Source organism: Cupressus sempervirens, chromosome 2 (genome assembly GCF_028749045.1).
Source record: "Cupressus sempervirens isolate cs-2001-9-10 chromosome 2, ASM2874904v1, whole genome shotgun sequence".
Lineage (NCBI taxonomy): Eukaryota > Viridiplantae > Streptophyta > Pinopsida > Cupressales > Cupressaceae > Cupressus > Cupressus sempervirens.
The window spans coordinates 460,729,542-460,746,729 of record NC_143119.1 but is presented as its reverse complement, the minus strand read 5'-3'; the positions used below and the strand labels follow the sequence as shown (position 1 = coordinate 460,746,729).

Here is a 17,188-nt window from a genome sequence, read left to right as displayed (position 1 = left end):
TAGCTCCCTAAATATAAGTGGAGGGGGCATATAGATTTACCCCTAAAGAATAACAAAATAGGAGGGGCATTTTTTATGCTTTGCACTGCTGCTTGTATGAAATGGCTACTGAACTGTCACCTGTGGATAATTTTCATTGAGATATGCCCTTGCGAAATATAGACGGCACCGTCCAGCTTCCTGAATTTGCTTCTAACTCAATGCCAATCACTGTAATAAACTTCCCAAATTCTGACCAAAGAGTCATGATCTGGGCTTAAGGTATTTCGTCAAACATTTGTTGTGTAGTCAAATCCTTAAGCAAATTTCATTACTGACATGCTACTGGACTGATCAATACAAAGGATGTGCAATCATTTTATTAAAGTTGATTTAAGTGCAATTGTGGGAGTTACCATACAGTCTTGTGGCTAATGTGAAAAGCTCCTTTATGCCGACTGTGACAACAAGGTCCTCTAGTATTCATATTCAGACTCCAATCATCCTGTAATGTTCCTCACGGATGGGTGAAATCCGACTGTGACTATAACCTGTCCGGCTTCCAACTTCGCTTCTTCATTGTGTATGTGCGTGAGACTCTGCAGTATAGGTAAGAGAAAGGCCCTAGGATATCGTATTGCTGCTCTGTCCATAACCAGTGATTAATCCCGTCTCTACAGGCACCACTAACTCTGTAGATTATAGTTGGGAATGATATCGATCTACCAAAGTTGACTGTGATTGCAAACTTCCTAATTTTGTGCCTTATATCTGTTCTGGTCTTCATCGGTTATTGATGTTTGATTGCATTCACTTACGGATCCTACTTTGGATGAGTGTTGGTACTAACCATACAAAGATATCTGCCACGTTTTCTCCCTACTAAAACTGCCACCTAAACAATATTAATCGACTAGTTGATAATATAATGTACTTACAATGGAGAATCCTGCTATTGCTGTGAGAACCCTAGGCACAACCTCCTGCGTACAACTCGAGTTGCAACCCGTGTATTCTGCCCATTGTAATGTTCTCTGATTCTATGATTGTAGCTAGATGCCTTGGTACCCGCGGCCACCAAAAACTTTGCCAAGGATAGTAGATATGTCTCCCAAATAACCACTGTTGCTGGGAACCAACATGAGGTACAAATCCGACTGCTACTGCTACCACTGGGAAACTCGGACGTGACTTGGAAATAATTACCGACCTGTGTGAAAGACAACCCGTGAGTAGAGGCAATTCAGGATGACCATCCAACACTTTCAGAAACACTGTTATTTGTCCTTACGCATATCCTACGACTCAATGCTCAGCTTCCGCATTACCTGTGGTGACCAATAATCTCCAACATGAGGTATTATCAATAGCCTGCGGTTTGGAATCTGGTAGCACCTCCTTCCCATCACCCATGTTGCCCTGTTGATGTGTGAATCGAAAATGAGTTCCACTAGGTAAGAAATGCCCGTGACTCCTAACGTATCCGGTAGATACAAGGCCATCGGCCCACCACGTATAATAGGCGCTGCTCCATGGTCGTTTGTTGAGAAGAGGACAATGTTGATAACAAGAATATAGCAGTCGAGACAGACCCAAGTATCCCCTCTAGAACTTGCAAATACCATTGTCGTAATCTGGGAGTGATAGAAATCCCTCCTCCAATGCTGAATGAACTCGTGTACCTCTGTTATCGCTTGGCGGTTGGAAGTATGCTGGCGGATATCCCCAATAACCTGCAGCACCAATAAAACCTTCCTCCAATCACAGATATCAATAACATCCTTCCAACAAGCTGTGAATTTGCCTGCAGGCTAGTGGAACAAAAGTTAATGCCCCAGTGGAGTCTCCTCCAACCGTTATCATGTCCTACTAGCCACTGAATGATGCCTCACGCAAGAGAGAAAAAAATACATTCATGTTTTTCATCAAATACTCCAACTAATTCAGCTGTGATTCCTTGCCGATTTCTGCTTGTATAATGCATTAACTTCAAAAAGAGGAAAGGTTGGGGTGACGTCCAATCTTTCTTGGAAACTAAACTCGAGGGATTTCATCCTCCGAGTTTTCCAAACCAGTCACATTAAAGCAACCAAAACGTATCAATATATTGATTTCATATATCCCTTGTGTTTTTTTCCTTTCTGTACTTCATTTGCTGATATAATTTCATAGGCTGGCAGGAAAACCAGCTCTGATACCACTGTAATATCCCTTTCTGGATATTTACTAAAAACCCTTGATATAAAACTAGCAAATTTAAACCGAACAGTAAACCGATATTTGATATAAATTCCAGAACGTTAATTGATTTATAACCAACAGATATGCATACGAGAAAATCCAGAAAAGTGTGTTTATTTCCTCCAATATTTAGAAGTACATATTTAAACCAACAATTAACTCAAATAGTTGCCAAATAATGTTACTGTATTATACATCAACAATACAATAACACACAACAATCCAGAAAATCCAATTTTATAATAGAAATAATAGTCAAATTGGCAATATAGATAAAACTTGTAAGAAGGCTAGGTTTGCGTCCAACCTCCAAAAGCTTCTTCAAGGGTTTGCATCCTCGAAGAGATAACCAGTAACTGTTTCCAACACCCAGATTAATATTTGTTTTAGAATATTATATTCTTCATACCTTCCCATGCTGAGCTTGTTGTACCTTTATCCCTTTTCCTAGTGTGATGCACCCCCTTTTAGGCAATATGGGATAAAACACCTTTTTTTTCCTTTAGTCACTTAGGTGAACATAATACCTTTTAAAAATAGAGTGACAAGTTAAATGAACTTTTAAAGTTAGTTAGTAAATCATATAATCATCAGTCATCAAAATAACTGACCAAATGAACTCGGAGAAGCACGTGCAATAGCTCGTTGGAAAGCTCTCAGTGAGACACTTCCAAACCAACACTAAGATACCAAGAATTCTGAGCTTTGTCTACTTACTAAAAATAGTAAGCATTTGGACAACCTGCCAAAATTGCTTTGATGGGTCTGAAACTAGAAATGTCTTGGCCAAATCTCGAACTGAACTCTGCAAAGAACCCTTTCGCCCCCGGAACCTAGGCGAAGTGAGCTGACAAAACAAAATTATAATTTTCTAGAAAAAGGGACATTACAAATTTATGTTGCTTATTTTCAAAGGTTAGTTTTTATAGATGAGGTTATGCATGACATGCCAACATGAATTACACAGAATGCAACTGTAAATCAGCTAAAAAGTAAAATTTCTCCAAAGCCATCCTCAATAGCATTGGAACAAGAAGATTCAATTCTAATAACTCCAACCATGAGGAGAGCTTCATCATCCTTGACATAAAATGCATATCAGAAACTGTTGAACATGGATTTTCAGAATCCATTTCCTAATCATTTGTTGCAAGTTAACAAAAGAAGATAAGAATACAGAAAAGTTAGATCCTAAAGGCCTTCTGCGATTCCAATTAATTTTACTTTCCCAAGTGAATAAGTATGTGCTCCAATTCTTTTCTACAGCTGAAGAGATTGCCACTTATTATCAACATAATTTTAATTGTCGTGTTTATCTTGGGCAACTTTTAATTAGATTATCTAAATAATTCATTTTATTGAAGAGTCATGAGGCTCATGTGGGACCTGACTGCCTCCTACTAAAATCAGGTTGCAAAGTTTCAAGACTGACTAGAATTGGTGAGTCCAAAAATGAGTTAGGTTAATAGAGTCCTAGAAACTTTGACCTAGTTCTTGGGAAGTCTAGTGCAGACTCACCAAAACTCAAGCTTGAATCTTACTCGTTAGAATTGATGCAGAAAGTTGAGAACAGAGCAAAGAAAACAAGAAAAACAAACTTGAAACCTTAAATAAGGTACCACAACTCTTCTAAATGCTAAGTGTGTCTTTTGCAAGAACAAAGATAAAGCATGGCTTGGGTAACTTGGCTTCTTTTATTCCATGATATAAAATAACCATATTCATGGAGCTAAGCTAATTTTACTTGTTCGCTTGATCAGAATGCTGAAGAGAACAATATCAGATTCTCGTAGATTGCCATGAAATATTGGATAAGACTCCATGGGCAGATAGGATTAAATCTAAGAATGATAGAGTCAAATCTAAACAAAATAGTTTGCGGTGAGCCTTACCTGTTTTCTTCATCCTTAATCTCAAGTAATATTTGTAGTTGTTTGAAGCTTTACAGTCCATCAAAGTGAATAATAGCAAATGTAATTAGGGCCTAGTTACCACAATGGCTTCATTTCTCACTTTTTTTTTGAAGGATTCGTAGTTTAGAGTCTTTAGACTCTCGGAGCCTAGTTAAAAGCAATAAAATATGGAAACAGCATGTGTCATGAATGTTTGTTTTGTTTCAAAGGCCTTAAATTTGGACATGATTCGGAGGGATTTGCCTTTCAATGTTGACTTGTAGGAGCCTACAAGGGGGTTTTGTCTCCAGAATCTTGTGTGTGGCACTTCATCTTGACTCTCGGAGCCTAGTTAAAAGCAATAAAATATGGAAACAGCATGTGTCATGAATGTTTGTTTTGTTTCAAAGGCCTTAAATTTGGATATGATGCGGAGGGATTTGCCTTTCAATGTTGACTTGTAGGAGCCTACAAGGGGGTTTTGTCTCCAGAATCTTGTTTGTGGCACTTCATCTTGACCCCACTGTGGGCTGCGGCCATAGACCCTAGCTCTAGTTTTTAAAGCAAATCACTAAAATCATTTTGGGTCATGCTGGATGGAAAAAGCAACTAATTTTATTCTTTGAGTTTTTCCCAATCAAATCCTAGGTAATTAATTTTCTAGTTTACTTTCAGTTTGCATGCCAATCCCAATCTTGAGTAATACTAGCATTGTTGTAGTGGTATTGCAGAAGCCTCTGATACAAGCATGGGGATCCAAATATAGCTAGTGATGCTGGTGTCGAGTCATATATGCTCCTCTCTACCATAGTTCATTACTGCCATGGTATCCTAATTTGTCAGTTTTGTACATTTAAAACACTTGAGAATATTTATAAATTTGAAAATGTTGCATCTTTCAACTTGAATTTACTTTTTTAATCACTTGATTGATGTATACTTTTCTATGTGATCAAGGTGCATCTAATTAATAAGTTTACGATGTATTTTAAGTTTATTTATTGATGGGTGCATAGTAAAACCCTTAATTGCTCAAAAAATTCTCTAGAGTTCATGGAATTTCAATTTTGCCTAGTTTTTATCAGGTCCAAGTGTAGAGTAAGAGTTTGAGTCTGGTATCTATGGTTTCAAATTTCTTTGACTATTATGAGATAACATAATTGCAAAATTGGTTGTCTGGTATATCATTTCATTAAATTCATTTTCCAATCATTGGAAGTTGAACTATTGCCTTTATGCTTTTAAAGTTTTATGGAACAAAATAATACTCTACATCTTGAATATAACTAAGAATTAACATAAACTATTACTTATGGAACAAACTAACAGGGGCATCTTGAATATGACTAAGGATCACATTGTCATGATGCAGGTAAAATTAAATTCAACAGTACAGTCTCCTTGCTGTCATTTAGATGCTTAGGCCTTTCTTTTTCTCTATCTTACAAAAAGATGGTTTGAGAAGACACAATAACCAACAAGTTTTAGGGATGCTTTGAGTTACGCTCTCCAATCTCCACTATTGGGACCATCTGCTGGTTTTCTGCCACAAAGAGTATATTGCTGCTACAATATTTGCGACCTGTTGCTCTTTTGTACCTTCTGGGTGGCTTTTTATTGATTTGAGCATTTTCTAAGTTTCTAGGTGCCTAGCTCGTATGCCTTTTTGATTTGCCTCTTTTACGGGTAATTTTGTTTTTCCCTGAATATCAAAGCTGCTTTGTTCTTCGAACAAAGCAACAGTTCTTAAACATTCCCTTGCTGCTGGTATGCTAACATGTACCTTATAGCACCAATGACAGATGTTGGTCATTTGTGGAACTTAATGTTAATCTATGAAGCCTCTATGTATTCTGTTTCCCTTTTTTTTTTTGCTTACTTTCATGCAGTGTAAGTGAGTTCCATGAAGAAAGAATCATCCCAAAATCATTAAATGAGACAGACACATAGTGGTGGAGCCCATTTAAATGCTTACTTTCATGCAGTGTAAGCTTGTTCCACGAAGAAAGAATGCTTCATCTCAAAATCATAAATGAGACAAGCACATAGTGGCAGAACCCATTTTACACTTTGCATTTGACAATTAATGACTTTGTACAGTATATTTCTCTCAATGAATATTTTGAAGTGTGTATGTGTATGTGTATGTTTGCTCCTTCAATTTGTATGAGAGCCAGACTATGATCATCACTGTTTGCTATTTATGCACAGGGTAGAAATCAGTCATAATGAAATTAAAAGGAAATCTTCTGTCATCAATAGTATAAGGAGTTCAAGTCTCAAAGGTAAGAGAAACAGCTGATCCAGATTGCAGATCGCACAATGTATCTAACATCCAGTAAGGAATAATCAACAGCAATCCTATCCAAAAAGGAGAAAATGGAAGATGGGGAAGTATTGAAACTATATTATCAAAAACCAAGAGTCAGATTGCAGTGAGGTGGACTTAGAACTATAAAAATGATAGAATAGCTAGCAGTGGTTCAATTACATATCAAGAAGGATGTTTTATAGAAATCATATGTTAATTGAATCGCTGGGGTTATCATTGCTGTATTGATATCTGGTAGTTTACAAATAGGGATCCCATTTTCGGTGGCCTCAAGGTTTGGTTTAACAAGAGAACACAAAATCCAACTCCCCTTTGATTGAGAATTTCTATGTCAGAAAGAATGATCATTATGTCATAGTGTAATTAGATAAGTGGTAAGAAGGGTCATCAGTAATATCATACATAATAGAAATGGAAAAAATTAAAAACCGACACGATTATTGTTGTGCAATCAAAAGAAAGAGCCAAATCACAATAGAAGGTATTGTTAATCTCAAAGAAGCCCAAGAGAATGAAGCTATGACCCAAATAGAACTGTAACAAACAAGGAAAGGCCACATCAAAATATCAAGGAATAAGTTTGTTAGTAAAAAATACCTATAACTAAAGTGCACATTTCAGAACTAAGTGGGAAAACACGCATCTTTGTGTGCCACTACTTGGGTGCCCTATTCCCCTCTCTCTCTTTACAAGCACGCCATGGCTCAAATACCCCAACTTCCCCTTGGAACAGCTTAAGATAAACGTGACTGTAAACTCTGGATGGATAATTAAACGATTTGATTCAGTTGCGGATTTTGACCAATGAGAAATTGAGAATATATGACATTGATTCTCTCTAGCTAGAATGCTTGCCTCTAGCTAGAATGCTTGCATTGCACAAAGATTGGAAATCTAATCAACAATTGGTTCCATTACTGGACTCAAACAGGTTTTCTGCAATTCAAATTTTTTGATTTTTTGGGTTTCAAACACCGAAGTGGTACAAGTTACAACGAATAGAAAAGAAACAATTTGTAGGGTGTTTAAGCAGTAGTATTTAATGAATGACAGAACAATGCTGCAATACAAAACTAAATGTTGGGTCTCTTTGTATGGTAGCTATTAGTTCTAAGCTTTTAAGTATTTGCACATAAGCAGATTTCCAGACAAGATGCTCATGAAGCTTCAAGATTTATGGAGGAAAGCAAAGTGGTTATCGAAATTCAACTATTTTGCATGTCTTGTTAGGAAGGAAGATATTTGCACTTTGCTTTTCTTAATGGTAGAATAGACACAAAAAGGTGCATTGAACATTGTAGACTTTGCAAGGTACAATAATAGTATGCTCAATGTTTTCTTCTCTTCCTAAAGCAGCGCGATCTGAAAAATTAGTTTAAGGTTTATTGGACTATTGGAGTTGTGGTTTTTCATGTTTGTTGTAGGGTCAACAAGGAGCTAGGGTATCAAGTTCGTTGCTTCTTGGTGGCTTCTACTAAATAGGTGTTGTATAGGTGGTTGAGGATGACTAGAGATTGTATGGCACATCATCAGTAATCTTCAATCATAATTGCAGTTCTCAAAACAACATAGAAAATCCTTTTTTGGCTAGTGCATTAGTTTACATAAGAAATAAAATTGCTGTATGCATGACAAAGTTTCTCACAATCATGAAGATTGTAGTGAAATATTCTAATGTTACAATAGTCACATATAATAACATGGCGATCTTGTGGTCACTCTGTTGAACAAAATGACACTATGGCAATTTCTTAACTAGTGGAAGTAGCAAAGTGCTTAGTAATAGACAAAACACGGAATATAAATTGTTTGTGTTGTTTGATCTTCTAATGTGGTGGTAGCTTTGTCATTTGTTGAGGATGGGAGACTCAATTGTTGTCATAGAATGTTTTTCTACAACTTGTGTGGGCATGCCTCTTGTATTATCGTTTTGTTCGTTTATGTCTATTAGAAGTGTGTGCTGATAGTCTTTGATGTTGAGAGTAGTGTTGGAGTGTTGGGATAAATTTGTTGTGTAAGCACATAATTTTTGTGTAGGCCATGTAAAAATTTGTAATCAAGCATTTTGATAGTGGACTAGAGGGTATTTGTTGGATTTTTTCATGCACATTGAGTTTTCATTGTGGAAACTTGTTTTTTGACATTTATATGTTTCTTAATTGTTGTTTCATACTTTGAGGTGATCTTTATGTTAGCTTTAAATTGATGTTTAAACAATTTGCCAAGAAAAACTTGGAGTTAAGGTAGTATCTGGTTGTGTGAATGGGTTGGTGGAATTGATTGTTCTACCCTTTATTAGTGATTTATTTAAATGATCTCTATATCGATTTTAGTAGTTTTCGATGACCTCATTGGCTTTAAGTATGGCTTTGTAAATATATTCTATCATGTTTTGCTTCCTATCCACCAAGTGCCAAACTCTCGCCAAAGGTTCCAACACTTGCAAACTAAAGTTCAATTTACAAGATATACTTAAAAAAGTTGAAATTAAGGGGTTAAACTTAAGATTTAAATTGAAGTTTGAAGTCACTTTGATGATTTTTCTTGATGATTTTTGTGGCTCTTCTCTAAAAGACATCCTAAATGTAATGTCCTCCATTAGTGCTTTTGAATACAATGAATTGAGCTATGCTTGACTAATAAATGTCCCCACTTAAAAGATGTCAATAAACTATAAATGCTTTGCAAGGTGAGGAAGTTAGTTCAAATCTTGTTACACTTGTTCGTACAAGCTCTTTCCCTTTGGTGTGATCTCTCCTTAACATGAGAGCCCAAGGCTTAGTTTAAATGTATTTTGTGATGTTCCCGGTTTATTACACAATTGGATGGACCTAATTACTTTTTTTTCTTGTCCTCCAAAAGAAGTTCAAGACAATTAGTAATGCAAGGGGTTCAAAAGAGTGATGGATGCCTCACCTTATGTTGTTTCCTTGGTGCTAAGTATATTTCAAAATTATTGGTTACAATTTGCACCACAATTCCAATGCTCTCCTCTGACACCATCTCGCCATTTGAAACCGTTAAAAAGTTGATGACGGTGAAGCTCTTTCACTTCACCCATTTGAATTTATGCACATCCAAACCTATGCCACAACTTCCTTTGCTCTTCCAAAAATAATTTTGTAGTCATAAGAGCATTTTGTAGCACTTGCCCATGTGGGGAGGGTGCTTGTACCTTTGCTACACAACTCATCAATAGTGTGGCCAAGGTTTCCAAGTATGGGTTGGTCACCATGTTGAAAGGAACACTGTACTAAAAATTGGCAATCTTAGACTTGACAAAAACTCGATAGACACAAAATATGCAACTTGGCAAAATCTCAGGGAAACACAAACTACTTAAAAAATTGCTTAAATTTCTCTAAATACACTTTTTTTTTTGCCAAATTCATGACAATGTATCCTGTGAATGTAAATTAAACTTCTAATCAAACTGGCATAGTTTTAGTAATTTGCAAATTCGAATGCACTGATTTTTCTTTGTTGCAGATTATGATCAGACTTTATACTCTTGAAGGAATCAATTTGGTATATTATATGAAATTTTAATGCAAATGAGAATGCAATTTTATCTGCAGGTATGTAGATGCCGAACCTTCAAGTAGAGAATATTAATTGACTTCTATATCCCTCTTTGTCTAGACAACTATGTATTAGCAAAGTAACGAGAATCAGAATTGGATTGGAATCGGCAAGGCCGAATCAAATCACGGATTGGCCATGAATTAGAATTGAATCGGCCACGAATCAGCAAATTTTAAAAACCCTTGAAATTTAGAGATTTTAACAATTTAAAACTTATTTCGTGCACCCTTTATTGAATATAACTTAAATACACTATAACATCATCAAATAAAAGCTAACATACATAAACATGGAACATAAATGATAAATCCATCACATACGTAACTATGTTACACATAAAATATAAATTGTAACTAAAGTAAATAGAAATCATAGGATCATAGTGAGTCAAATCATAGAATGTATGTAAGATGAATATCCATAAGACGTTAAACCATAAATGTATGTAAGATGAAGAATCAAGATCCATGAAATGTATGTTTATCAATATCTGTAAATGTATGTCTATTAGTATTTGTAAACGTATCCTTTTTTGGTGCTCTTCCTTCTTGTTAGTTGCAAACCTATGGTTTTTCTCTTCTCTTCTTCTCTCTCATTCCTCTCTTCTACTCATGCTAAACAATTAAAGGCCCTTTAGGGTTAAAACAAAGAGGAAAGACAAAAAAAACATTAAAAAAAAAAATGTTTTAATTAAAATTTGATTGGACTTTTTCCCTAGCTGTGTGGCCGATTTTTTGCGATTCATAAAGGTGATTCATGCAATTTTTTGCATGAATTGCATGAATTGGCGATTCATGGCATGAAATCATTGAACTGATTCACCGGTTCCCAATTTTGAATCGAATCACCAAACTGGCGATTTAGGCTATTTCACTGCGATTCTCGTTTTTATGGGTATTAGTATCATTTCAAATAAACTTGAAGTCAAAAGACATGTCATGAGTGGACATGACTCATGTCCACTCATGACATGACTTTCTTAAACAAGCAAATACTAACTATTTATCCTAATCGGGTGGTTAGGAATTGGCCAATAATTTCTTAATTTAACTCGCCGATCTGCATTTAATGCTATAGATCATCTGTTCGATCTGAATCAGGTTCAGTTATGTTCAGGTTATGCTCGATCATAACTAGATCTGTTCTATATCAGACCATTCCTTGATCTGTATTAATCTGCACATCAGATTTCAGTTACTTATGGTTATATATAGGGATTCAATTTGATGCAAGAATAGTTATTATGATTCCAAGGTGATGACATAATAAATCTGTTTGTGTAGAGGAATTCATTGAGTCTGCCAACTAATCAGGAAATTAACACGTCTTATTTACTTTTTCGGACACCTTGTTCCATTGTGATATTACTATCAGAATTCAACTATGTATTTTTTTGACTCAAACTGATTAACCCATGTTTATGAGTAGTGGCTCAGATGTCAGACTTGTAGATAATAATAGCTTCTTGATGAGGATAATAAACCTTCTTTTTGGGATGACAAGGATAGCAGAAACCTGTTTCATAATAAAGTGGTGGGCGAGTTTATTGCTAGACCAAGATGTTCCCTCATCTTAGCTTGAAAACTTCTTCATTCCTTTGATTCCATAAGAACCGTAACATTTATAAATAAATAAATAGTAAATACAATTATATTGCATACCGATAACTTTATTTAGTATTTTAGATTGTTGTACTTGTTCTGAATTCTATTCAAATCAGACTTGATCATTCAATTTTTGTTGAGTGATTGATACTTGTATGGATGATTGATCGATTGAATGATTTCCTTTGATTGTATGGTTTGAGGTATGGGCGAGTGATGATTAGGGAATTGCTGATTCAATGATTGATGAGGATGGTGTAATGAATGTTGGTTTCATATATTTGGTGAGCGATGATTGAATGATAAGTAGGAGATATTTTCAACAAGAAGTCAAATTGTGGTATTGATATCAAGATTCAATTGTGTAGTTTTTGAGTCAAACTAATTGACCCATGTTTTACGAGTGGTTCACAAGAACACATCACTCATGACAAAGAATGGAACACTTGAACACTCGTTGCATCTAGGTGAAGCACTAGGACTTCTCAAGAGGTCACCTATCCCAATACTATTCGAGCTCAAGCTTGCTTAATAATGAATTTTCCTCCAAGGTTAAACCCACTTAGCTTGCAACCCTATTTGCAAAACCTTCAGCAAGTGTACATATGATTGAATGTATGCTGATTTTCAATTCCATGTCCTCAAAGAGGCTATTTAGGAGGTTGGGCCACAAAATGTGGTCCAAGTAGTGATATCTGCAACACGTGTGCAAAGCTGCAAGGGAACTTATTGAGGCAACTTACAGACATATTTGGTGGACTCCATGTTGTGTGCATGCAAGAAACAACGCACACAAGTGCATGGAGAAGTTTGAGTATATTAGAGTAGTAACTAGTTATGCTAGAGACACGTAAATGTTTGTTTGCAACCACCAAACTTGACATGTGCTCTTCAAAAGATTCTTTTTGTTCTTGAAACCTATTGAAACCAGATTGCATCTAATGTCATTCTCTAGGAGAGAATGCTTGAGTTGCAAGGTTCACTGCAACTCAAGGTTATGATGGTAGATTGGAATTTTGATTGGATTAGAGTAGTGGTTAGTGATGCTAGAGATGCGTAAATGTTTGATTGCAAACACTGCATTTCACACACACTCTTAGGAGCTTATTTGAGGAGTTCTTGAAACTATAGAAACTAGATTTGCATCCTTTGTCATTCTTTTGCAAAGAATGCTTGAGTTGCAAGTCACTGCAACTCTGGGTTATGATGGTAGATTGGGATTGTTGGACCTAGTCCCGGACAATGCAAGGGAGGAGGGCGAAGGATATGATGAATAATGATGTGTTTCGTAGTGATGCCAACTATATAGTTTTCAATATTGCTTCAATTTTCTTGGTCATCGGATATGGGGATGGGAGTGCACTTAACTTTGAGTGCATTGATTCTATGGTTGACCAGATTATGACTGCTGTGTTGAGAGGACCCCACATTAGCTTTCTATGGTGAGCTCATTCAACAAATCATTCGACATGGATGGTATAAGCTCAACACTCCCTTGCATATGGCTGCCTATGCATTGAACCTTTAGTGGTATAATACTAGCCTAGTAGAGCTACATTTATATAGGATGCTGTGGTGAGAACGTAGGGCTCTTTAGGTCATTGAGAAGATGTATGATCCTCTAGATGTCAACATGATTCACGCTGAGTGGATTGAAATTGCCACTCTTAGGGGTTATTCTGAGATGGCCAAAATGGATATGTCAACTATGGCACTTGAGGACCCAATTTTGTGGTGGAACAGCCATGGACTGGAATCCAAGACTACCATCCTAGCCATTCGTGCTATTTTAAGATTTTAGTTCTTAAGTTACTGAGAGGAACTGTTCTACCTCTGGTCTACCTATGGATTCATCCACTTTCATAAGAGGAACAAACTTGCCTTAATGAGAGCAGAGAAGCTTGTGGTTGTGTGTAGTGCTGTGTGTTTCATTCACGGTAAGACACTTGTTTACTAAGAGAGTTAATAGCATGATCGGATGTAAAGTGAGAGGAGCCAACACAGATTAACAAGGATGCTATGGTTTCAGATGCAGGGCTGGTTGGTGTTAGTTTGGTAGAACTTGACCATGAAGAGTCCAATAGTTCCAGTGACAAATTGTCTCCTTTAAATGAGTATAACCCTTCATAATTTCTACCCTTTGAAAGAGTCACTTCCTTATCTACTTCTCATACCTTTCTTCTTTCATTAGTCCTTCATTGATTCACATGCTCCATTTTTTCTTTCTTCATATCCTCTTTCAGATGAAGTTTTCTTCTCCCATTTGTATCTCATGTTTGGAGGAGTCGCAACTTTCCATTTCACGCCTTTTGACCATTGATTAAAAAGTAAACTAACTTTTAATTATGTTATATTTTAATTTTATTATTTTATTATTTCATATTTTAATTTATTTTTTATTCTTTCGTATTTAAATTTTATTATTATTGTTTAGTATTAAATCCTATTATAAAAAGGGCTCATTACAGTGGGCAAAAATTATGTATTTTACCAAACTCCCATGAGTATTCACCAAGTCCGAGTAAGTGGCAAGTATGAAAACTTTGCTAGATTTTTTAGTTCTTTTTATAGTGCAGTATTTCTAGTGAGTTCACTATTACGCTGTATTAAAAAAAATCAATACGAGATCTTTTAATTATATAATTTATATTATTTAGTGATAAAAGAAGTGACAACTCTTTAATTTACTGTAAAAGTAACTTCAATCTGTTTCCCATTTGAAAATGAGGGCAATAAAATTGAACTGATTAGGAAGAAAATTTGGGCTTACAATAGATAGTGCCTTGGAACAGTTGTATGTGGAAGGTTGGTGGAAGACTAGCAAAGTCTGTTGCCTATTTTGCCAGATGGATGGTAAACTGTGGTAACTCAACTCCCATACCTTTTCACGGTTTTATTTTAACAAGTAATGTACCATCTAGATTTGTGTTTGGGTTGAAATAATGTTTGTTTTGGTTTCCTTCTGTAATTTGGAGTTTCTTTCCTTTGTTGTTCAAATGCTTTAGATTCTTGTTTAGAATTTTCAAAATATATCTTCTTTCCAGTCTAGATTTCAGATATGCATACTGAATATAGGGTTTTTTTAGATTGTGACAGTTGTTCCAGAATATCAGCAGCTTTTGGATTTGGTTCATAACAATTGCTCTCGTTCTCTTTGGAAGGATTTTCAATTTCATACAACATTTATTCTTGTTTGTCCAGGTCCAAACTGCATGCCAGTGGGCAAGTTGTATAGTGAAATTCAAAAGCATAGTATTTGAGGCCCTTCTGCTGCTGTCATTTGCCCTAGACTACTTCTAGTTGTTTTTATTGTTGGCCTTTAGTTGCGGACATGGTGCCCCTGCAGTTGGTTCTTTAGAGATGATTGCATTCAGACAATACTTTAGTGACGTTTTAACTCATAATTGTTATATGGGATGTAATGCTCTAGGAACCTTTATTAATTGTTGTACATAACTAATAGTAAAGTATATTTTTAAACAAGTTTAAAATAACAGTGGTCATTCGGGAGCCATGGAATCTGGACTCGTTATTCGTGCTCCACAGTAGGGACAGTTTTGCCAGTTATCTAATGCTCTTCTTTTTATAACAGCTTGTTTATTATATGGACCTCTCAAATGTACTTATTTTATTAGTGTATAATGGCATCCTTTCATATATTCATGCAACTGCAAAGGCAAAATTCTGTTCTAGACACAAATTTTAATGATGTTATCAGATATTACTAGTTTTTTGTATCAACTGATAGCAGCTGTGTTTTTGGAATACTTGTTTGGACTTCAGTCTGATTAATCACACTTTTCAATGACCTAGAAGTACTGTGGAGGATGAAATAATAGGGGGAGCTAGAAGTACCTATCCTCTGGTAAGTGATTATTTCTTTTGCATATTTTACTGAAGAAAAAAATTCTTTTTGATGATATGTTGGTTCTAGAGAATATGATATTCTGTTTCCTAAAGTTCTGAGGATATTCTTATATGGAAAGTTTCTGTGTAGGTTAGAAAACTGAAATGGAAAGCACAATTGAACAATCACGAATTAAGTAGAGGAAGAAGAGGACGAAGGACGGAGGAAACTTTTACTGGTGACAAGTGTCTCCCTATTTGTCTTACTTACCCAGGAGAATCTGCAGAGCCTCAGAATATCCAGTTTGGTGCATGTGAAATAAGGGAACCTGATGAAGATCTATCAATATTGTGGAGCAGGAAAATAGCAATAGGATCTGAAGGCCACTGTTTTTCAAGCTTAAAAGAAAGTGCACCTGCATGTGATGAAAATACATCCCTCGAGGATAGATCAAATCATGTAGCTGAAGACAGAGAAATTGAATGTAGCAGTTTTTATACTATTAGTAGTAAACACCACAGAGAAAATACAAATGGGTATGCAAATTGTCTAAAGTCTTTCAAGTATTGTTACAGCCGTCGTAGAAAAGAGGTATGTGCTGGCAATGGCTTGTCTGGAGAGATCCCTTCTGTGGTATCATTTCCAGTAAAATCCTCCATTTTGCATTCAAGTACAGTTTGTTGAAATGTTACCCAGAATTAAGTTTTATGCTCATATTTACGATTGTGAAATTTGGTGCATAGCATTCTGTTGTGGAGGATAGCCACAAATTCTTCTGAGAAAGCTTGAACCCAAAGTGCTTGGGTCTAATATCAGAATCATAAATTTTTCCCAGAAGCTTGTAAGATAAATGAGTTGACGTTCAATGTCATGGATACAGATAGTAAGGATATTTTTGCTGATTTGTTCATGTCACTTGGAAATCATTCTTCATGTACATGAGAGGAGCAATTTTATTAAATTTGGTAGTAGGGAGTCTCATCTCAAATCAGGATTCTATAATAGCCTCAGCACAGTGCTTAAGCATGCCTCTAACCAAGAATTTTTAAGGAAATTGATGTATAGATTTTGTCTTTCATTTTAGAGCAACTAGAAATAAAGGACAAGGTCATGTAAAACTTCGTCCAAGACAAATGTATTATATGTTTTGAACATTGAGGTTGTGAAAAACATTCGAGAAACTTTTTGTTCATTCAAGTTGTTCATGGTAAGGTTTGCCATATTATTTCTTAAGAGTTTTTCAATTCTTTCCTTTGTTTCTGTTACTTATATGCTGCCACTTCATCGGTTCAAGTCTTTATCTGCTTACAGTCTTAATGATATAAAAGCAAGTGTTTTATTAATGGAGTTGTAATCTAAGGTCAATATGTAAGGTAACAAAAAACAAATTCGAAATTAAAGACTACAACAAGACTATCACTGATTAAACTTATGTCTGCGTAATTGATTCAGAAGCCAAGACCCTGTTATATAAAATAATCTTGGAAGCTGTCTGAGACTGAGATAAATAATTGTCCTGATGTTTGGAAAAGTAAGCATTATTGACCAAATTTTAATAAATTCTGAATTAAAACCCTGAAGCAACTAATACATTAAAAGATGAAGCAGAAGATAAACAAATCTGAAAGATGAGGATAATCATCTGATTTAGAAATGCCGAGTAAGAAAAGTCACATCTAAATATAAACCTGCAAATGAAAACTAAAAC

The 17,188-nt window shown here is 35.6% G+C and overlaps 1 protein-coding gene across 18 annotated transcripts in view; it reads left to right on the top strand.

Annotated features, from left to right (window-relative positions):
* LOC149573041 (uncharacterized) overlaps window positions 1-16,672 on the top strand; it is a 75,559-nt gene extending 58,887 nt beyond the window's left edge. Inside the window, exons 10-12 of one of the 18 annotated variants that reach the window (XR_016360013.1) lie at window positions 4,833-4,938; window positions 15,417-15,498; window positions 15,620-16,672. Coding sequence is in view for 6 of the 18 variants with exons in the window: in XM_089814210.1 (XP_089670336.1) it covers window positions 15,447-15,498; window positions 15,631-16,164 (586 nt within the window). In the remaining 12 variants the exon portion in view is untranslated. The remainder of the gene's footprint in view (window positions 1-4,832; window positions 4,939-15,416; window positions 15,499-15,619) is intronic. The other 17 variants (XR_016360023.1, XR_016360022.1, XR_016360015.1 and 14 more) reach the window with 17 other exon arrangements.
* The last annotated feature ends 516 nt before the right edge of the window (window positions 16,673-17,188 follow it).